Source organism: Patella vulgata, chromosome 2 (genome assembly GCF_932274485.2).
Source record: "Patella vulgata chromosome 2, xgPatVulg1.2, whole genome shotgun sequence".
In the NCBI taxonomy this organism is placed as follows: Eukaryota; Metazoa; Mollusca; class Gastropoda; family Patellidae; genus Patella; species Patella vulgata.
In genome coordinates this window covers 66170201-66195552 of record NC_065880.2, presented here as the reverse complement: position 1 = coordinate 66195552, position 25352 = coordinate 66170201, and the positions used below count along the sequence as shown (strand labels likewise).

General features: G+C 35.5%; 1 protein-coding gene across 1 annotated transcript in view; it reads right to left on the bottom strand.

The window, feature by feature from the left end:
- Positions 1-1332: 1332 nt before the first annotated feature.
- The window catches only part of LOC126811161 (spondin-1), a 247248-nt gene continuing 223228 nt past the window's right edge, over positions 1333-25352 (bottom strand). Inside the window, exon 14 of the mRNA XM_050536685.2 lies at positions 1333-8676. Within this exon, the coding sequence (XP_050392642.1) occupies positions 8629-8676 (48 nt within the window). The 3' untranslated portion in view covers positions 1333-8628. The remainder of the gene's footprint in view (positions 8677-25352) is intronic.

Below are 25352 nucleotides of genomic sequence, written 5' to 3'. Positions count from 1 at the left end.
TCAATCGGATATTAACTTTAGCCTTTAGATCGTCGACAGTATACGACATTTCAATGTGGGCATATACAAATATACTGAGCGCCATGGAAAACGCATCACTTTTTTTTCCCAAATATTTTATTACTAGGTGGTTTTGTATGTATAATATTATGCAATACTATGAACTATTGTTTCACACAATGCTCCCAAACGCAAAAAATATCGGCCTGTGTGCAAAAAAAAATTTCACGAGATGCACAGGAAAAACCCAATATTCACATGCAGCATTGTGTGTGAGACCTTTAAAAGCATGTTTTCAACTTAATGTGCAGTACATGAACTGTGAAACGTCAATCTGTCGTAATTTGTTGTTGGACGTGTGAAGGAATCGAGCTAGAGATGCCGAGATTCACTGAAAATCAACGGAATGAAGCCATGGGAATGTCCAGGGCTGGCATGCTATTGCCAGACACTTCCATAGTCATCAGTCCACTATTGTAAGGTTGGTGGAACGTGTTCGAGTTACTGGATCAAATCGCAAAAGGCACAATTACTGTAATAGGATGGTGTGTGTACATAGTTTCGGAAAGTTATCTTGAACCGTTTATGAGATATGCTTCGGAAATGAAATCGGGACGGACCCCATTTCAATATCCCTCCCTAACATCGTTCGGCGCGGGATAATAATTATCAGAAATTTAACAAGATCACTGCGAATGAATTTCGGGTAAATCGGGTATTAACTGCACGTCTACAGAGACAGGGGTGACAGTGTACTAACACATTTCAATGCGGGCGTAAAAAAAAATTGTTACAAATACGAATATCTCCAGTGGTTCCACAAAAATCAAAATGCTGATTATTTATGCCAGTCAGACAGAATTGACGACATCAGTCGTTTGCGACGTTGGAGAGAGAAAGAGAGAGGAGAGAGAGAAATGGGGGTCAACGTCCACTCGAAACAAACTACGTAGGTCATTTCGAGACTAACATATGGTTCAATTTTTATTTCAATAAGTCACTTGCGCGTAGGGGTCTTTAGCAGTGGGGGGAAACCGGAGAAAACCCATGACCCTACTGCTTGTCACATACAACCTGGGAATCGAAATCACGCCAGTTGACCCAATGACAGACCTTTTAATACAACGCACATGTGCTAACCATTCGGCCATCCAACTCCCCTCGCGACGTTGGCCTTATTTCTTTCAGAATGTATTATGAAAAATTGCTATATAATAATCAGTACTGAATAAGAAGTCGAAAAAATTGCTTAAGCCACTGAATACGACAGGAACACGATGATAATATAAGGCATTTGAGTTGCTGACTTGATGAGCTGACAAATAAAACACATTAAATTTCACAACAAATTTAATCTGATTAAAATATAAAAATTCAAAATAAATATTAGTATGCAATTTAAAACGCCTGCTAAATAAATATCAACAAAGATTGCCAGGCACCAGAACGTAAAGGCTCTTTCATTTGGGATAGGCGTACTTATATGAATACAAGATCGATGGGCTACAACCCATAAAGTTATCTAAAATCCACAGGCTTCTCCTCTTTGATATCAATGCATACCATCGGATGATAACTTCTGAGTCAATAACGATAACGAGTAACAAAATACGCCGTCTATTCTTGAGACGCCTCCAATAGCCAATTTCAAGTCGCCAAATGACTAGGCAATGGCGTCCACGTGCTAGTGAGAAAAAGGTGGCTCAACTATTGGTCAATAGTGTGGATTACTGGAGAGAGAGAGGGAAATGGGGTTTAACGTCCACTCGACACAAACTAGGTCATTTCGGGACTAACATATGGTGTAATTTTATTTCAATAATTTGCTTGCGCATAGGGGTCTTTAGCAGTGGGAGGAAACTGGAGGACCCAGAGAAAACCCACGAGGTTGGACAGGCGACCCTACTCCTTGTCACGTACAACCGGGGATTCGAAACCATGCCAATGACAGACTTTAGGATACAGCGCGCACAAGCTAACCATTCAGCCATCCAACTCCCCGCGTGGATTACTGGAGGCACAGTGGAAACTTATTACAGCTGTGTCACTTTAATTCGTCGCTGATTAATTGTTGACTGCCTAACGAAGTTTGTATTCTAAATACCTACCTTATACCCGTTCAGATTTATCAAATTGTTTATGAATATAATGGAGTTAAAAGTCATGTCGACAGATCATTTCATTTTTATTTACAAATTATCTGGTACAATTTTCCGGTTTTCGTCTTATAATCCCACCTTTCAAAATTTAGCACGTGGAACCAGGCCTGGGAAATACCAAAGTTTTTACATAATCTTTCAGTGGCTTTTAGCGATTGAGGAACACATTAACAGAACACAATTTTTTATGGATAAGTATCATAATTATCGTTATCAAGCACAATCTGAAAAACAATTTTTATTTATATATTTTATCAAGTATGCTCTATGTTATCCCGTTTTATTATGCAAATATAATATTGTCTGGCTTTATGTGGCATTGTACATGTGCGCTATTGAAATTAATAGGATTCTTTTGTGTTGTAATTTCAATGGTGTATATCAATTTCATGCAGATCGGATGAGAACTTTTGTATAACGGCTAACAGATTCTACCAGTGAAACATGGGCCATAACCCTTGAAGCAACAGAAATTCAATATGATTCTTTGTCTCACTAACATAAACAGCATGTGTAAATTTTAAAAAAAAAGATCGGGTGATAAATGTAGTCTGTAGAGTTTTCACAAGAAATTTTGCACAACAGATGGAGGCAAGGACAATATAAAATACCACCACATTTTCATGTGGCTGTATAAAAACCACCCATTTGTAGTGAATAACAAATTACACATACATAATTATCACTGAAGGACAGTGATACTATAAATAAATTGCAAGAAATTAATCATTAAAAAATTATGGGTAAATGTTGAATCATCAAATGAATTATTACAAGAGGTCTAAGTATTGGTTAAGAACAGTGGAGGGCTTGCCAAGGATATGAATGTCTAATGTATTATGTATCTCTTACAATAATTGTTTAAGTACATGTAGCTGATTAATCATTTTCAGAATCTCAGTTTATGGTAATTCTAAATGATTAAAAACAATGTTTTTTCAATTATTAAAATTTGTGTTTAATATGTCAGGCACAACTATCAATCATAATGTACTGTATTTAATAACCAGTGTACAGACGTAGGTCAACATTACATGTATAACAAACTACCTACTCTCCTTAGATCCCTCCTTCCCCTATGTTCCACCCACTATCTTTCATAATCAAAATATCATAACAAATTTACGTACTGATTATATAAAATGATCCTTTTTGAGTGCTACTACTAGTTTGCCTGCGGATCCTTCTACAAATATATGCATATCAAATACATGTTAAATGAAAATAACATTGAAATAAGCCAACAGTGAGGCTGATGTCCCCCAACCGAAATAAAAAAAACAAAACAGATGACACATATCAATTAATTGCACATTTATCTTTTTCAAAAGTATTGAGAAATCAAACTGATTATCTATGCTTAATCTAAGCATAAAATGTTCACTATCAAACTCAGGTTTTGAAGTAGCTGGTAGTGAGTGAAGCTATAGACTAAGTTTCATCACTCTCCATCTGTTAGAATCAAAGTTATCTTGCCCCAAAGCATCGACCAAAGAAATTGCTTAGCTCTGCTTAGCTTTAATGGGAAATATTAATCATTGAACTCAGTCAAGACATTCGCCTAATGAACATATATACCTCAATTAAAAGCAGAATTGTTATGTTCCAAAGTCTTGACCAATCAAATTGCTTATCGCTTCTTAGCCTAAGCAGAAAATTCTCATTATCGAACTTAGTCAATGTATTGATATAATGAATCTATACTCAAGAGTTTTATTGCTCTCACCCAATTAGAACCAAAGGTATCATGTTCCAAAGTCTTAACCAATCAAATTGCTCATCTCTACTTAGCCTTAGTGGCATTCACGTACTAGACACCTACACCAATTTTGAACATTCTACCTCAATTAGAAGGAGAGTTAATGTGTTCCAAAGTCTCGACCAATCAGATTGAAGTTTCTACTTTGGCTAAGCAGAAAATGCTCAGCATCAAACCTTGTTAAGGTATTGATGTAATAAAACTATACACAAAGTTTCACCACTATCACTCAATTAGAATCAAAGTTGTCGAGCTGCAAAGTCTCGATTAATCAAATTGCTTATCGCTTTGCTTACCCTGAGCCGAAAATGCTCTCATAATCAAACTCGGTCAAGGTATTGATGTAATAAACAATACACCAAGTTTCATCACTCTTACTTAATTAATCAAATTGCTTATCTTTGCTTACTTTAAGCAGAAAATGCTCATCTTTGCTTACCCTAAGCAGAAAATGCTCATCTTTGAACTCCATCAAGGCATTCAACCAATCAATGCCTACACCAAGTTTGAACATTCTACCTCAATTCGATGGAGAGTTATTGTGTTCCAAAGTCTCGACCAATCCAATTGCTTATCGCTCTGCTTACCCTGAGCAGAAAATGCTCATTAACGAACTTAGTCAAGGTATTGATGTAATAAAACTATACACCAAATTTCATTACTCTCACTTAATTAGACCTCAACTTATCGTGTCCCAAAGCATCAATCAATCAAATTGAATATCTCTGCTTACCCTAAGCAGAAAATGCTCATCTTTTAACTCCATCAAGGCATTGACCTAATGAACACCTACACCAAGTTTGAACATTCTAGCTCAATTACAAGGAAAGTTATTGTGTCCCAAAAAGTGTGACGGACAGACAGACAGACGGATGGACAGACAGACGACAGACGGAGGGATGAACCCATTTTAATAGTCCCTTGATTTCTTCGAAACAATTTCAAATTACCCATAATGTAATTTATCAAATTGAAATTTATTTAAATGGTCCTTAGAATAATATGTTCGAAACTTGTGCTTGTTTAACCTTCAATTGCACCTTCTCAGCTCCTTTGAAATGGAATTTCTTTAAAAACCAGCTGCTGCCAGGCAGGATACGCCCACATTTTGCAAGAGATGGATAGAAAACAAGCTAAAAACATAAACGATTTTTTGAACAATCAGGGGCCATAATCCAGAAAATTATGGTCGGAAATGTGCAAATATCAAAAGGGACTGAGATTTTTGGAATGTAAAGATATGTTTTATGTTTTATCAAAATCGGATAAAAATTGTGACCTTTGTATTACATACTTATACACAATTTGCATACGAAAAACGACCATTTTGTCGGTCAGTTTCATTTTGATTTTCCCGAAATTCCATTTCAACCTTCATTATGGTGGAATGGTGATATATCTAAATGGTTTTTAAAATTGGAAAAAAAATTGTGACCTCTAGAGAATCCACAAGCTAAAAATGCTATTTTTCGACCAATCAGGGGCCATAATCCAGGAAGTTACGTTCGGATATGTTTGATTATCAAAAGGAACCAAGATCTTTATGATAAAAACATATATTTAAAGCTTCATCAAAATCGGATAAAAACTGTGGCCTCTAGAGGGCCCACAACCTTGATATACCATATTTTTTACACCATTTGCTTACAAAAGGCAACCATTATGTCCGTCAGTTTTTTCTGATTTTCACGAAATTCAAACTCAACCATCATTAGTGTATAACTGTGATATGTTGGGGTTTTTTTTAAATCGGATAAAAATTGTGACCTCTATAGGGACCACAAGCTCAAAGGCGATTTTTTTGTACAATCAAGGGCCATAATTCAGGAAGTTACAATCCGATATGCGCAAATATTGAAAGGAACCAAGATCTTTGGGTTATAAACATGTATTTCAAATTTCATCAAAATCAGATCAAAATTGTGACCTCTATAGGGTCCACAAGCTAAAAACGTGATTTTTCGTACAATCACGGGCCATAATCCATGAAGTTTCGATCCGATACATGCCAATATCGAAATATATGGACCGGGGCGATGACAATATACGTCCACATGAAAATGTCCGTGCATAAAAAGGCAATTTTTCGTACAATCAGGGGCCATAATTCAGGAAGTTTCGATTCGATATGCGCAAATATTGAAAGGAACCAAGATCTTTGGGATATAAACATGCATTTCAAGTTTCATCAAAATCGGTTTAAAATTGTGACCTCTATAGGGTCCACAAGCTAAAAACATGACTTTAAGTACAATCAGGGGCCATAATCCATGAAGTTTCGATCCGATACATGCCAATATCGAAATATGGAGGTAAACCTATATTTCAAGTTTTGTCAAAATCGGATAAGAATTGTGACCTGTAGAGTGTCCCCAAACAATTGTGGACGGACGGACGAACACGGGCGACGACAATATACATCGACATGAAAATGTGGGCATATAAAAAAACATCTATATACTACCTATATATAAAATGTGACTAAAATCTCTTCATAGTGAGTTTTGGGAATTGAAGTTGAAGCAAAAAAAAAACAAACATTTTTAAAATATCACAAAAGATAGCTTAGTAGAAAATTAAATGCCCACAGCTGCTAAGTCATCAGAAAATCTATAGAGGGTCTCACATTGTAATTCCTTATGAGTAATTACAGCATTTGCTACTAGACACTCTAAACTGATCACAGGCAACAACCCATGAAGTCATTATCAGAAATTGTTCTCCCCAGCATTTTCCATCAACAAAACTAACAAATTTCATGCACATGATAGCACAATCTGATTAAAATACAGATCTATATTTCGTTTCATTTTTTTTTATACTTTCAATGGCCTCTACTACATGAAGATCTGACCAGTTATAATGGGAGGTCGCGTCAGAAGTCATACAAGCAGCTATTGACCCTATGCCGTCAGACATTGTTTAATCAATCAAAGTCAACGTTTCTAGTGGTTTACCTACAGTTTCATGCAGAGCAAACCAAGAACTCACTGTAACATCAACTAGAATGCCTGTTATATAACATCTCTTCCAGATCCTAGTGTTGTGTAGTCTCGTTCACCCATAACCCGCTAGTCTTCAACGTACGGAGGTTCTGGGACCGTTGTCAATATTTGACCAAAAGTTCCACTGCCTATGCATTATCGGGAGTTTGGTTTTTTATGTGGTTAATTATCCAGTATTATATGGCCAAGTCATGATGAATTAGGATTTATTAAAAATCATAGATATGGCCCATGAAGAGAGAAATTTTACAATAAATTTTTTTTTAAGAGTGTTGGATATTGAACTGGCAATGCAGATGGATTTTCTGAATGGCAGTTCTTAAATTCATTTCATGGGAGTTCACATCTTGTTTTAGGACTAGTTACCTCCCTTAGACTTTGCTCATGATAATATAAGACTGGATAATCTAGCCAATGACCTATTATTCTCAAATGTTGACAACCCAGGAGCGTGCTGGCAGGGAGTTTAGGAGGACGGTGTCCTCCCAGGCCCCCATTAAACAATAAGTCCACCCGTATAAGCGAGCCCCCCCGAGAGCTCTAATTTTCACGCGGAATCACCTCAAAAAATTGAGAGTGTGCACGCGAAAAATCATACATACACAACAATTAGTAAAATATATTATGCTGACGTGCAAATGTCTGTCACCTTAAGGTGAAATGGTCTTTGATACATGTATTCATGCCTCGATATGTATAAGATGCAATTTATTATTTGGGTAGAAATACATTGTATTAGCATTATATTAAGCAGACCTGTCATGAGTGTCTTGTGTAGTACAGTAGTATGTCTTATAGTCAAAATAGCAGCATAAACTTGGAAAATATGATACCTAGATTTCTCCCAGAAGTGCTTGCAAAATGCGTTTCCCGTTGTCAAATTTCAAAAATTTTCTGGGGGCAGAACCCCCCTACCATCAGCGCGTCTTCAGGGCCAGCACGCCTCTGTGACAACCCATCCAGACTAATATTCGTAGAATATTTTTCTGGATGATAGAGACTAAGTGTTGTGAAGACAAGTAAAACAAATTTTTGAACTATAAAAAACAAAATGAAATAGGATCTGTGTTTTAATCAGATTGATGATAGCACATCAAATTCAAAAAGAACATAAACATATATAAATTTCAAATCAGTCGGATGCTAACGTTTGTCCCTAATAGGTCCAAATAGTTGAATTCACCTCATGAACATAAGCGTGCATAAATTGCATGTCAATCAGATGACAACTTGAGCCTCAGGGAATTTCACAAAATCTTCAGAGCAATAACTCTTAAAGTCATATTGGTCTCACTAATATAAACAATTCATATGAATTTCACGAATATTGTGGATGACAGACGAACATTGCAACAGCAAGTTATGGCCACATACAATTTGGGCATATAAAAGAGATACACAACATAAATAACTGTATCTCCACACGAGAAGTTGTTAATACAATGAGAAATGTCAATATTAATAAGACAGAATAGATTAAATTACTGTTCGCCATCATTAACTCAAACTCATGTAAGGATGATTATATTCACTTTAAAGATTGAATGTTGTGATGACATTGTCACCATTCTTCCAGAGTGATGGCACTATAAGAGTAATGTAAAGTGCTGTTATAATAATATTTTTAAAAAACACAAAATACACAGAGTTGCCATATCAAATGACACACAGTCTGGAACACATTAACACATTATGAAGATTGGTATTAGTAGCGCCGATGGAACAGCATAAAGGTTTTCATGTCCTTCTCCATCTGAAAGGCATAAAGATACTCTTAGAACATGCTTGATAATTTAATTATTGCTATGGGGTCCCAAATCCACAAAAACAAATGAAGCTAATTGGTGTGTTAGAAATAACATATGCAATATGCATGAATCAATATTGGAAGACATTCTGTGCATTTCAAAAGTCCAAATTTTAAAAACATAACAATGCTCAGTAAAAAAAAAAAGATTAATTTTTAAGGTTAGAAATACAGTTTTTGACAATGTACAATATTGTGTAACTTTTAGTTACAATTTTTATTTATAATCAAATTGATGAAATGGATATTTACATGTAAAGTGGTGTCGCTTTTATGAAAATCTATAGACTAATGCTACAAGTTTATGAAAGTTATGAAAAAATATTTAAAAATATGAAGACACTGAATTGTAAATAACTCATTTTTACACCTTTTTCATCTCTAAATCAAAATGGCACAAATACGAAACCGAAATAAAAACACAAAGATCAATATTTTGTGAAGCTTTAGTAGGGGCCTCCATCCTCATATATCAGATTTATAACCAGCGGCTGCCAGGTAGGATAGGCTCAAATTTTTCACGAGATGGATAGAGAACAAACTAAACAAAAAGTGATTTTTTGTAACATCAAGGGCCATAATTCAGGAAGGTACAATCAGATATGTGCGAATATCGACAGGAACCAAGATCTTTGGGTTATAAAAATGCATTTCAAGTTTCATTAAAATCGGATCAAAGTTGTGACCTTTAGTGGGTCCACAACCTTGATATACCAGATGTTTACATTATTTGCGTAGAGGGGTGGCCATTTTATCTGTCAGTTTTTGTCCGATTTTCACGAAATTCAAACCCAACCAACATTACAGTGTAACGGTGACTTATTCAAACGTTTTTTTTAAATTAGATAATAATTGAGGGACCACAAGCTAAAAACTCGATTTTTCGTACAATCAGGGGACATAATTCAGGAAGTTACGATGCGACATGCGCGAATATCGACAAAAAACCAAGATCTTTGGATTATAAACATGCATTTCAAGTTTCATCAAAATCGGGTGAAAATTGTGGCCTCTATTGTGTACGAGGGGCAGCCATTTTGTCCGTCAGTTTTGCCCTGTGTTTCACGAAATTCGAACTCAACCATCAATATGGTGTAACGGTGATATCATCAAATGTTTTTTTTAAATTGGATAAAAATTGTTAACTTTAGAGGAACCACAAGCTTAAAACGCAAAAGGGCCATAATTCAGGAAGTTATGATCCGATATGCGCGAATAACGAAAGGAACTAAGACCTTTGTGATATAAGCATAAATTTAAGGTTGCATCAAAATTGGAAAAAAATTGTGGCCTTTAGAGGCTCTATAACATTGATATACCACATATTTACACCATTTGTGTTATACGAGGGGCGGCCATTTTGTTTGTCAGTTTTGGTCTGATTTTCATGAAATTCGAACTCGACCATCATTATGGTGTAACAGTGATATATTCACACATTTTTTTAAATCGGATAATAAATGTGAGCTCTAGTGTGACCACAAGCTAAAAACACGATTTTTCGTACAGTCAAGGGCCATAAATATCGAAAGGAACCAAGATCTTTAGGTTATATCCAAATTTCATCAAGTTTCATCCAAATCGGATCAAAATTGTGATCTCTAGAGGGTCCACAACCTTGATATTTTTACACTATTTGCGTTCGAGGGGTGGCCATTTTGTCCGGCAGTTTTGGTCTGATTTTCACAAAATTAGAACTCAACCGTCATTAAGGTGTAACGGTGATATATGCAAATGTTTTTTTTAAATCGGAACAAAATTGTGACCTCCATAGGTTCCACAAGCTAAAAAATGTGATTTTTCGTACAATCAGGGGCCATAATTCAGGAAGTTACGGTCTGATATGCGCGAATATCGAAAGGAACCAAGATTTTAGGTTATAAACTTACATTTCAAATTTCAACAAAATCAGATAAAAATTGTGACCTCTATTTGGTCCACAAGCTAAAAACGCGATTTTTCATACAATCAGGGGCCATAATCCATGAAGTTACGGTGCGATACATGCCAATATCGAAAGGAAACAAGATCTAAGAGAGATAAACCTATATTTCAAGTTTCGTTGAAATCAGATACAAATTGTGACCTGTACACAATTGTGGACAGATGGATATACAGGGGCATATAAAAATGAATAAATGCTTCCAAAAAGACTTTAAGACTGTCAAGATCATAGGTTTTGTCAAAGTTTGGCTCCCAATATCTGCCAAAATTTGTTGAAAATCAAAAATCTGCATTAGCAAAGATATGTCAAAATATATGAACTGTTCAAATCTTATGACGTTTGTTAAAATTTTGGCGATAATTAAAAAGATCGGTTGCTAGGCAACAAAACATACGTCCACAGCAGCCAAATTATCCGGGCAGTCAACAAGGGTTGTCACATAATTTTTTCTTTTGTCAGTGATGAAAACATTTAAAATAAACAAAAATCTGATTACGAGTAACAACCCATTAAAGGAGGCAAGTCTTTAACTCAATACCATCCACAGTCTTCGACATTGCAAACACGACTTGTTGGTCAATTTAAAACAACATCGATGTTGTTATCTTACCATGAAAAGATGGGCTTATTAGTGCCATTTGTATTGAATCAACTCTATGAACGAGGCTAAATATATCCTACAGGGGAGAATACTACTGGTACTGGCGTGCATAGGCGTACGAGGAAATTTTTTACTGGGGGGGCGGTGGTGGTTGGTGCCCCAAAAATGTAGTTAGGTTCTTAGTATGTTACATAATAATCATAATATCTCTTTTGCGATGAATAAGTTCTTAATTTCTAAATCATCAATAAAAGAGAACTAAATTTTATTTACTTGTAATATACACAACTAAAAACAGTTGTTTATGTAACTGTAATTTGTGGCTTACTGTACTCCAAACAATAGAGGGTTCGAGTCTTAAGATTTCTATTTAATTGCCTAACTATAGACACTCTGAATTTAAATTCGCTGTTAAATTTGATGCATTCAAGAACACAATATTTTTTTATACAACTTTTACAAAGTACAATTGTGTGCCCAAATTTTCCCAGCATTTGGTGCCCAAAATGGGGGGGCGGCTGCCCCCCAGCTCGTACGCCAATGCTGGCGTGGACTAGAATAACCAGATGGCAAAGACTACCCTTCAATTTGGAATCTTCTCGTATTTCGCGGAACGTAACTGATTAGAAATTACAGTAAAGATAGGTTGCCAGGCAACGAAAAATACGCACACAGTAACTAAATCGTCCGAGCAGTCGACAAGGGTTGTCAAATATTTATTCCTTTGTAGGTAATTGGGGGCCTTCACAAGGCAGTTCCATACAGATCAGATTATAATTTTTGCGGTTAGAGGGTTCACAAAGTTCTACAAATTGAAACAAAGGTCTCAACTCTGGAAGTAATCTACAGAAATTGTTGAAATTTGACAGGCTTTTTCGTTTCACAAATTTAAAAGATGCATATAAATTTCATACATATCGGATGATAACTTTCATCAATCGAGCACTAACAAAGTTGAACAAAGTGAAACAAGGGCAATAACTCTAGAAGTAATAAATGGAAATTGCTGAAATTCAATAGGATTCTTCTCTTTACTAATCTAAATGACGCATGTAAATTTCATACAGATCGGCAGATAACTTTTGATGTTAGAGCATTCACAAAGTTCAATAAAGTGAAACAAGGGCCGTAACTCTAGACGTAATACACAGAAATTGCTGAAATTCAATAAGCTTCTTCATTTCACTTATCTAAATAATGCATATAAATTTCAGAAAGATCAGATGGTAACTTTTGGCGTTCGAGCGTTCATAAGGTTCAATAAAGTGAAACAAGGGCCATAAATCTAGACGTAATACACAGAAATTGCTGAAATTCAATAGGCTTTTTCGTTTCCCTAATTTAAATAATGTATATAAATTTCAGACAGATAGGATGATAACTTTTGGGGTTAGAGTGTTCAGAAGGTTAAATAAAGTGAAAAAAGGGCCATAACTCTAGAAGTAATAAACGGAAATTGCTGAAATTCTATAGGCTTCTTCGTTTCCCTAATTTAAATATTGCATATAAATTTCACAAAGATCGAATTTTAACTTTCGGCATTAGAGCGTTCACAAGGTTCAACAATGTGAAACAAGGGCCATAACTCTACATGTTATAAACAGAAATTATTGAAATTAAATAGGCTTCTTTGTTTCACTAATTCAAATAATGCATATAAATTTCAGAAAGATAGGATGATAACTTTTGGGGTTAGAGCGTTCACATTGCAAGGTTCAATAAAGTGAAACAAGGGCCGTAACTCTAGACGTAATACACAGAAATTGCTGAAATTCAATAGGCTTCTTCGTTTCCCTAATTTAAATATTGCATATAAATTTCACAAAGATCGGATGTTAACTTTTGGAATTAGAACGTTCACAAGGTTCAACAAAGTGAAACAAGGGCCATAACTCTAGACAGTATATAAACGGAAATTATTGAAATTAAATAGGCTTCTTCATCTCACTAATGTAAACAACATATATCAGTTTTTCAAACAATTGGATGATAACTTTTGGCGTTAGAGTGTTCACAAGAAATTGTGGATGATGGATGGACGGACGGGGGCGACGGCAATATACGTCCACATTTCTAAGTGGGCATATAAAAACAGAAATAATTGAATCTAAATCAGTTTCTATATATTGATATTACATCCATTTCTAGGTGCCAAAGAATAGCGATTTAGCTCCTTTAACTAATTATTAGAAATGATTAGTATTTGCTTAGATTGCTTGTCTCATGACCTTAAACACTGTGTATAAATTTATATTAACTTTAGCCTCTAGATTTCGTCCACAAGATTTCTCATGTGATCAAGGGCCATACACACCGTGTATAAATTTATAGTCAATCGGATATTAACTTTAGAGCCTCTAGAGCGTCCACAAGATTTTTCAAGTGATCAAGGGTCATAGACTTCTTTGTCTCATGACCGTAAAAATGGTGTATAAATTTAAAGTTAATCAGATATTCACTTTAGCCCCTAGAGCATCCACAAGACCATAACACTGGCAGTAATTATTGGAAATTGTTGACAATCAAAAGGCTACTTCGTCTCATGGCCTTAAAGACTGTATATAAATTTAAAGTTTTAGCTTCTAGAGCGTCCACAAGCAATTATAGACGCCGGACAGAAGGGCAAGGGTGACGGCAATATACATCCACATTTCAATGAGGACGTATAAAATATATATACCATATACTAAACGTATAAAATTATATACCATATACTAGACGCAAAATGACTGCGATTTGAATCGACGGTGAACCCCATTTCTCTCTACAAATATCTGAGGTGTCCACTGTGATAGCAATCTATTAGAATACAGATCTATACAGTAAACTTCGCATAAGTCGGATCTAAATGGACTGGCCAATTTTATCCGAGTTAGGCGAAGATCCGAGTTAGCCAAAGACCTAGTTCAGCTCTGAATGTAGGTCTCATTATCAACCTGTACGTTCAGGAACCTTCTTATTGAATCCTTGTCGAAATAAAATCGATTCCCAGTCAATTTTACTGGGCAACTTTTTACTGCTAAAGGTCGTGTATCAGTCTCTGTGAACACCTGAACAATGTAAAGGAACATTTTAGTGAACACCTGAACAATGTTTTGTCTTATATGGCAGAGTTGCGCAAATTTGTGCACAGCCCTGTATTTGGATTTCAATGGCGTCAGCCAGGCCGTATTTTTAACAGCATGTTGTGAACATACTGCCAAACCGAGTTAGGCGAAGGAAAAAAGCCAGAATTAGGTCAAATGGACCGAACATTATGATCCAAGTTAACCAAAGATGCGACTTAGGAAATCCAACTTACGCGCAGAAATTTAATAAGAAAAACGCGCAGGATCACGTTTTATCCAAGTTGAGCGAAGATCCGACTTATACGAATTCGACTTATGCAAGGTTTACTCTATTTCGTTTCATTGTTTTATAATTTTGATGGCCTCTACTACAAGAAGATCTGACCGGTTGTAGTGAGAGGTCGCGTCAGGGGTCATACAAGCTGTCTTTCACCCTATGATATTTGATTAACCCATTAACGTTGATGTTTCTAGTGGGTTACCCACAGTTCCGTGAACCTCACGCCAAAAACTTGCCATAACAGACCATTTCATTGGCCAATTCCTAACATCATCTAGAACGCGGGTTATATAACAACTCTTCCAGATCCTAGTGTAGTAAAGACAAGTAAAACAAAATTTTGAACTATAAAAAACGAAACGAAATAGGATCTGTGTTTTAATCAAATTGCTGTGACAGAAACTAGGCCATTATACCAGTATTAGGATTTATCATTTTATTTGTGTATAGCATCTCAAAATTGCATAAGCTCATATAATTTTAATTGAAAAATCAATTGCCTTGTTTTAGATAATAAATAGAATTTATTCTAAATTATCTTAAAGCTAATCGGAACTAATAGAGATAGAGAGAGAAGTGGGGTTTAACATCCACTCGACCAGAACTAACGAACACTTTATTATATCTGTTGTTATGCATATTTAGAGGGCAAAACCTGACATCACTTCTCATTTGATAAGTTCAGCCAGCGTCAAAACTTTTCTTCTTGTACTTTTGTATTCAAATCCCTGGAGTTATGATTCTACTTGTGCTATTGGCATACAGGAGGCGACCAGTTTGTCTGGCAGTTTAGGTCTGATTTTCATGAAATTCAAGCTCAGTCACCATAATGATGTAAAAATGATTTATTTAAACAGATTTTAAAATCAGATAAAAATTGTTACCTCTAGAGGGGCCACAAGCTAAAAACTTGATTTTTCGTACATTCAGTGACCATAATCCAGGAAGTTACAGTCCGATATGCACGAACATTGAAAGGAACCGAGATCTTTTGGATATAAAAATATATCTTATGTTTCATCAAAATCGGATAAAAATAGTGAACTCTAGAGGATCCACAAAATCGGTTTTACATAACTTATACTATTTGTGAACAGGGGAGCAGTCATTTTGATCCGATTTTCGCAAAATTCTAACATATTTGAACGTTTTTTTATAAATGTTACCTCTAGCGGGTCCACAACTAAAAACACAATTTTTGGTACAATCAGGAGCCATAATCCAGGCCATAATGAAAATATGAGCATATAAAATATAGCCTCTATCGCTATGGGGAAGAAAGGGCTAGGGATACCTTTGGAACGCAAGGTCACAGAATGCTGATTATCAATAGGTTTCTTTCCTACAGATCAACATAGAGTTATGAGAATCAATAGGTTTCAGTATCTCATGTTCCTAATTCATTACACTAGAAAGCCCAGAAACTTTGTTAGACATTTTGTGTAAAAGTTAAAATATGTACAGACTTTGTACATATTTAACATTTTTGCTTAAGAGGTACTGCCCACAACCCAAGAAGTTGTGGATCCTGTTAAAGATCCTGCTTCAAGAAATCTAATCTCTATTGTGTTCACAAGATATTCCGGACACATACATCAACAAGGTTCATCCTTTCTGATCCCAATGCTTCACTTCAAATTTGAAAACCAATAAGGTTTACACTGTCCTAATGCTTCACACCAAATTTGAAAACAATCTGCTAAACCCTGTAGCTGTTCCCAACCCGTTGCAGGGATCCCAAATGACTCAAACCATCGATTCAAACACACCAGTCTGATCTAATTAATGCTTCCACTTTCAAACGAAATCTTGTTGTTTAGCTGAAGGTGCCCTAATCCTATAGAGTGACTATAGACAGACATCTTGTGGACTTGGCGGCGTATACACTCATGTCCATCACCGACGCGCATGAGTGCAACTTGATGTAGCATTGTTTCATGTGTGGACAGTACAAAGTACAAGTTACAAGGCTTCAATAGTGAAGTGGCTAGGGAATAGATTCGTCTTTTTTCCCATCATAATGCCTCGCTCGCCCTTGACAATTTTCGAGCCACATGTTCAACTGGGTTTTTTGCTTTTAAGGCTCTTTTTCAACAATTTCCGAACGATTACTTAGACGAAAATATCAGCCAAATAGCTCTTGGAATGGCTACAGATGCAAGGAAATGACGGATAATTTTCTTGGGGGGACCACCCCCCCCCAAAATCCCCTTTCAGCGGCGTGCCCCGTCTCCGCGGTCAGTGCCCTCATTTTGCGGCGCCCCCCCCCCCCTTTTCAAAATTTCTAGATCCGCCCCTGTAGATAGGGTTTGTCTTATCATGACCCCAATTCTTCACAACAAAATCCCAAAATAAACAGATGCCACATATTAATTAATCGCACATTTATTTTTTCCAAAAGTATTGAGCAATCAAACTACCATATTTTTTGGGGTATAAGTCAATACTTTTTTCCACCGAAGTCCGGCCTTCGTCTTATACTCTGCTTCGACTTATGTGCGAATGAAGATAAAAAAAAAAGAACATCTCCGAAAAAATTTTTTCAGTTACCGTCTCTCCACGATGCCGGACACATTATCGTCTAAAACAAAACTACTTTAAGTTACACCATTCCAATCGAAATATTTGTAGATGTTTCTTTGCTTGTTGATTTCTTTATTTAAAAACATCCCCATTTTTCCCTTCCAAATATTATCAACCCGAGAATATGCCATCAAAATAAAATCTTTTCTCAGACATTCGTCAAAAAAGTCATGTTTTCGTTTCTTGTAATTTCACGCGTCTCGCGAAATGTCTACTTTTAGTTTTCAGTTAAATTAACCAATCATACTATAGGGCTACTATGTTGTTTTAATCTATTTTTAGTATCATATTTTATAAACATATTTCAGTTAAATTAACCAATCATACTATAGGGCTACTGTGTTGTTTTATTCTATTTTTAGTATCATATTTTATAAACATATTTCAGTTAAATTAACCAATCATACTATAGGGCTATTGTGTTGTTTTATTCTATTTTTAGTAACATATTTTATAAACATGTGTGATTAAAAAACGAGTCTGTATTGTCTTATAGTTATCGGATATATTGAAATAAAAACTGGTTCAAATGAATCAAGACCACAACTTGGAATATAAAACAAATTACATGTAGTCCTAAATTTATAAACTGATTGTTTAATCATAGGCCTAATTAATATTATGAGCCAATTTTTCTTGGCGTACACCGGCACAGTATTATATTACACTTTGATAACAGTTCTGAAACTCGATAATAGATTGCTACCGTGGAGTTGAAAAACATTCGTCTTATATACCACTTCGCCTTTATAGATGGAGAAAGGAAAAACAGTAAAAGAACGATTCAACTTATACTCCACATCAACTTATACCCCGTAAAATACGGTATACACTAAGTTTCATCACTCTCTATCAGATAGAATCAAGATTATCTTGTCCCAAAGTATCGACCAATGAAATTGATTAGCTCTGCTTAGCTTCAGCTCGAAATGGTTATCATTGAACTCAGTCAAGACATTCACCTAATGAACATCTACATCAAGTTTAAACATTCTACCTCAATTAAAAGCAGAGTTGTTTTGTTCTAAAGTCTTGACCAATCAAATTGCTTATCGCTCCTTAGCCTAAGCAGAACTTACCATTGAACTTAGTCACGGTAATGATATAATAAATCTATATTTGGAGTTTCATTGCTCTCACTTCATTATAACCAAAGTTATATATATCGTGCCCCAGAGCATCAACTAATCAGACTGCTTATCACTGCTTAACGTCAGCAGACAATGTTCATCATCGAACTCCATCAAGGAATTCACCTAATGAACACCTACAGCAAGTTTGAACATTCTACTTCAATTAGAAAATGTTCATTCTCGAACTTAGTCAAGGTATTGATGTAATAAAGCTATACGCCAATTTTCATCACTCTGACTTAATTAGAACTAAAGTTATCGTGTCCCAAAGCATATAGACCAATCAAAATGCTTATCTCTGCTTACCCTAAGCAGAAAATGCTCATCTACAAACTCCATCAAAGCATTGACTTATAAAACACCTACACCAAGTTTGAACCTTCTACCTCAATTAGAAGGAGAGTTATTGTGTTCCAAAGTCTCAGCATATCAAATTGCTTATCGCTCTGCTTACCCTGAGCAGAAAATGCTCATTATCGAACTTAGTCAAGGTATTGATGTAACGAAACTATACACCAAGTTACTTAATTAGAACTAAAGTTATTGTGTCCCAAAGCATCAACCAATCAAATTGCTTATCTCTGTTACCCCAAGCAGAAAATGCTCATCTTCGAACTCCATCAAGGCATTGACCTGATAAACACCTACACCAAGTTTGAACATTCTTGCTCAATTAGAAAGAGAGTTACGGACAGACAGACAGACAGACGGACGAACCCATATTGTGTCCCAAACACCAGCGGCTACAAGGCAGTATAGCTCACATTTTCCAAGAGATGGATAGAGAACAAGCTAAAAACAAACGCGATTTTTTGTACAATCAGGGGCAATAATTCAGAAAGTTATGGCCTGAAATGTGCAAATATCAAAAGCGACTGAGATCTTTGGGATATAAAGTTATGTTTTAAGTTTCATCAAATCGGATAAAAATTGTGACCTCTAGAGGGTCCACAACCTTTGTATTGCACACTTCTACATTATTTGCGTAAAAAGAGCTGACATTTTGTCGGGCAGTTTCATTTCGATTTTCCCGAAATTCAAATTTCATTATGGTGGAATGGTGATGTATTTGAATGTTTTTTTAAAATCGGAAAACAATTGTGACCTCAAGAGAATCCGTAAGTTAAAAATGCAATTTTTCGAACAATCAGGGGCCATAATCCTGGAAGTCAAGTTTGGGTATCCGCGATTATCAAAAGGAACCAAGATCTTAGTGTGTAATGGTGATATATTCACATGTTTTTTTTTTAAATCTGATAAAAATTATGACCTCTACAGGGACCACAAGCTTAAAACGTGATTTTTTGTTCAATCAAGGGCCATAATTCAGGAAGTTATGATACGATATGCTCAAATATCGAAAAGAACCAATATCTTTGAGTTATAAAGATGTATTTCAAGTTTCATCCAAATCGGATCAAAATTGTGACCTCTAGAAGGTCAACAACCTTGATTTACCAGATGTTTACACTATTTGTGTACAAGGGGCGTTCATTTTGTCCGGCAGTTTTGGCCCCTTTTTCGAACTCAACCTTCATTACGGTGTAACGGTGATATATTCAAACGTTTTTTTAAATCGGATAATAATTGTGACCTCTAGAGGGACCACTAGATAAAAACACGATTTTTTGTACAATCAGGGGCATAATTCAGGAAGTTATGGTCCGATATGCACATATATCGAAACGAACCGAGGTCTGTGGGTTATAAACATACATTTCAAGTTTGAAAGAAATCGGATAAAAATTGCGACCTCCACAGTGTTCACAAGCTAAAAACGTGATTTTTCGTACAATCAGGAGCCATAATCCATGAAGTTACAGTCCGATAAATGGCAATATCGAAAGGAACCAAGATCTTATGGTGATAAACCTATATTTCAAGTTTCATTGAAATCGGATAAAAATTGTGACCTGTAGAGTGTTTACAAACAATTGTGGACGGACGGACGGACATACATACAGGGGCGACGACAATATACGTTCACATGTGGGCGTATAAGAAACAGCACCAAAATACACCTGTTAACAAAGGCAGAAATTAAAGGTTCCAAGAAACTGTGTTACAGGCATGACAGTGTCTTGTAGAAAGCAATGACACCCAAATTTGCAAAATGCAAACTAATTAACTAATTGTATTAATTTAAGCTTTGGTTCTGAAATGTCCCCCCCCCCCCCTCCAAAAAAAAAAAATCTTTCATAATAGTGGAAATCTATAATGGGGAGGTTATATAATATGAATATTATATAATCACAGTGTTTTAACATAATTCACAAAAAACTTGAGGACATGATTTCACAATTTCAATAACTTATTAGCGGATAGAAGATAAAAGAAAGTCTCAAATAAATGATGCACATCTTTAACAGGAAGGTAATGACTGCAAAATTTTAGAACTATCAATAACCTTATATACACAATGAGTTAAAATTTTTATTAAGCTCCAGACTTCATAAATTGAAATGAAATTAATAAAACAGTCTCATATAAGGACAGAAATATCAATTATACAATGTTTAATTAAAATCTATTGCTAGGCAATGAAACATACAGCAACAGCAGCTAAATTTTCTAAGCAATCCATAAGGGCTGTCACATTATAATCCTTTTAAGTATAACAGTAGCATTTATAAGAGATAAAGAGAAAAATAGAATTTAACATCCACACAACACAAACTAGGTAATTTTGGGATGAACAGACTGTTCAATTTTACTTTAATAATTTGTATGCGCTTAGGGGTCTTTGTGGTAGGAAACTAGAGGACTCAAGAGATAACAAGGTTGGACAGCCGACCCTTCTCCTTGTCATGTGCAAGCAGGGAATCCAAACCACGCCACTGATTTATAGGAAATCGTTGAAATCGTTCTCTTCTTTTTTTTCCCCTCATGGATCCGCCCACATTTTGCAAGAGATGGATAGAGAACAAGCTAAAAACAAATGGGATTTTTTGTACAATCAGAGGCAATAATCCAGAAAATTATGGTCTGAAATGCGCAAATATCAAAAGCGACTGAGATCTTTGGGATATAAAGATATGTTTTAAGTTTCATCAAATCGGATAAAAATTGTGACCTCTAGAGGGTCCACAACCTTCGTATTGCACACTTCTACATAATTTGCGTACAAAGAGTGGACATTTTGTCGGGCAGTTTCATTTTGATTTTCCCGAAATTCAAATTTCATTATGGTGGAATGGTGATGTATTTGAATGTTTTTAAAATCCGAACTCAATCAAAATCGAATAATAATTGTGACAACTTTGATATACCAGATGTTATACACTATTTGCGTACGAGGGGCGGCCATTTTGTCTGGCAGTTTTAGTCTGATTTTCACGTAATTTGAACTCAGCCAAAATTACGGTGTAATGTTGATATATTTGAATGTTTTTATAAATCGGATAATAACTGTGACCTCTAAAGGCACCTGAAGCTAAAAACAGGATTTTTATGCTATTTGAGTACGAGGGGCGGCCATTTTGTCTGTCAGTTTTGGTCCGATTTTCACGAAATTCGAAATCAACCATCCTTAGGGTGTAATGGTGATATATTTAAACGTTTTTTTAAATCGCGATAAAAATTAGGACCTCTTTAGGGTCCACTAGCTAAAACGCGATTTTTCGTATAATCAGGGGCCATAATCCATGAAGTTCCGGTCCGATTCATGCCAATTTCGAAAGCAATCAAGATCTGTTGGAGATAAACCTATATTTCAAGTTTTTTCAAAATCAGATAAGAATTGTAACCTGTAGAGTGTCCACAAACAATTGTAGTCGGACTGGGGCGACCACAATATACGTCAACATGAAAATGTGGGCGTATAAAACATGTTGCAACTAATTAGTTGCCCAATCGGACAATAACTCTAACCTTGATAGCTTTCATAAAATATTTTAATGGAATATCATAACGCCTCTTCATATCGTGAACATAAACATTACCATAATAAGACGAAGGCCGGACTTCGAGGAAAAAAGTATCGACTTATACCCCTCAAAATACTGTATGTATAAATTTCAAGTCAGTTGAGTAATAACTTTTTAAGCTTTTTCATTTCATAAACATTGACACTGTGCATAAAAAAAGAGAGAGAAATGGGGTTCAATGTCCACCTAGCACAAACTAGGTAATTTTGGGACACTGAGAAGTAGTAATAGTGTGATTTGTACGTTTAGGGCATAGATATCTACCGATTTTGGAAAATTTGTACGAATATCGGTAAAATTCTAATTATCGCAACAAATCTAATACAAAGAGGCTAAAATCTGTAGATACGGTGTGTTAATTAACAGGAGTGAGAAATTGACTGAAAGGTGATTTAATTTTCATTTGGGGTGAAAATCTCTGTGAGAGTGCGATTTCTGTACTGGGTGTGTTAATTAACGAACGGGTTCAAAACGACTGACACGGTGTGTATTCTTTGTTTGGTGAGTTTTCTCGAAAGCGCATTATAACTGCACCAAAGGTGTTTTATCAAGGACTAGCAGGCATAATCTGACGCGTAGGTGTTAAATTCAATTTACCGTGCGATTTCTTGTTCGACCATGTGTTTTACGCAGATCGGTCTTTGTTAAGTGTAGGTCTTTATATATGGATTTATACGTGCTGTAGTTACATCTGTGCCTTCTTTAATCTATGTGTATTTCATTTGTTGATGAATACTACGTGTTTTATACTAAACCATTGTCTGGCTGCAGTTATTTACATTTCTTGTCTCTTTGTGGGTTTCATTTGTTAACATTATTGTGGTACCACTGAACTATAAGTGTGTGTGTCTTAAAATCGGTTGCACGCAATATCGTTATTACCGATATCCCGTCAAACCTCCATTTGATTATTCGATATATTCTATTCTCTATTGATATTAGATGCTCTAATCTGTTTTGAAATGCACAATTATAAACAAAAAATCTCGCAATTAATGATAACCTGTAAGTTTCGTCGCCGTTATATTTTATAAATGTATTTCTTACCTGGGTCGTAAATAGGGCTATCCAAGGAAACAGAATTCCATCATTATATAACAATAGATAAATCACATACTAAATAACACTAATCATGTCTAATAATAGGGACTCACATCCGCCTCCAACACGTGGAGCTGATCGTCGAACATCTTCTGGTATGCTCTGATTCCATCACACTTTGTGTAACAAGCTTGTCTTTGCATTCACAATACCGACCTATGACGACCTATGGAAATATGGGTTTTACAAGAACAGCTAAATTTAAACATATAACTTAATATTCCCATCGTTTACGATTGTATGAAATAGCTTTATTACTAGACTCCACGGCACTGATAAACCACAGGTACAGTGGATTCAGTCTCATGCTATTATAGAATTTATACTATCCGGAAAGCACGCTTTTTACACGAAATTGCTCTTTGATCTCAGACCGAAAGGCGACACTGTTAATGGATTAGCATAGTTGGATGGAGTGTGACTATTTTTACCTGTTACAGTTTATTCCAGGATGACATACTGCAGTTGTCTATTCAGTGTTGGTCTTATTGCAATGACATAAATATATGTTTTACTTCTCTATCATCTCATTTGAATAAAGCTTGATATTTTATTAACATGTATACAATTTATTTTGTTTCTCATAGGAAATTTCGGTTAGTATCTCAAATGAAAAAAAACAGTCCAAGCCATTATATTATAATCAGAGAAATGTTCAACCACACAAGTAAAATAGACAAGACAAAAATACAAGCAATACCATTATTTATTATTACATTATTGATATGCATATGCCTTCATAATTAAACGTTTTAATTAAATTTTAACGTATAAATTATCTGCTTTATTTATTTTTTCTTTAACCCTCTCATGACCACAGGCACCAAGCTCTGGCTGGTCTTAGAATACCAGACAATTCCAAGATTGCCGCCATATTTTGGTATGTCTCATAAAAAACACCTGTTACTTGAAAACAATTGAAAATTTACTATTACAAGTTTGTTTTATTTTGAAGAAAAATAACTTACCAATCTCCATATGCAAATTTTGTTGTCTTTCAATAATAAGTAGATAGTTGAAGTGAAAGTTATATGACAACACACCAAAAAAACCTGAATAAGTCTCTCAATAAATCCATTTTATGTACAATTGTTTTTTTTTATTTTTTTTTTTTTTTGTTATTTCAATAAACACTGTTCATGGTATTTTGCAAAGCACATAGATTTGCACAAATTGACACTACACTGTTCAAACCCAAAGGTCGTCTTGAGACCATCCCCTTTCACGGTCTTCCTTCCTTCTGCAGAACACATGACACAGACACGTTTCCGACCTGGCATTTTTACCAGTTTATGTCCTAACAAACTTTCTACACTCAAAAGTTCGTTCAATTTTCCTCTTTTGTGGCACACGTCGAACAGATTGTCTTCCACCAGAGAGTTGCTTGGCCAGAAGATGTCGAAACTGGAAGTGAGTCATTGCTGGTTTTTGTTGCGAAGTTCTTTTCAGTTTGTATAATTATTTACGATGGCAGAGTTTAAAAACCACCAAAACAAATATCGCCAACACTTGATACTTGTCCTGCCAAGAACATAATATGACCTATTCTGGTCATGAAGATCGACTTCTCCCATAAAACGATTATAATTCACAACGGCGTCTGGCTTCATCACATTCTCCTCTCTTCCACCTTTCCCAATTCTAGTTATTTCTTGCATTTCCGGTGATGAATTTGTAGACAAAACATTCACAGTATGCTTGTCTTGCCACGTACTAGCGACCATGTCACCACACTGTGAAATTTTGAACCACCACGCTTCAATTTCACTGTGCGCAGTGAATCAGAAAAGCCCTTTCTGTTTGCTCGTATGGTACCGCAAGAATAAGTTTTTACCTTCATTAGGTCGAGTTGTAATTGGGGGCTGTTAAAAAAATTGTCAAAATATATCTGTCTATACGATCTATGCATCAGTTTTGTCAATTTCATTACCACTTTGTGGCCAAGGCCGGTCTCAACTGAGCCATCATTGTTTCTCCCTGTGTAA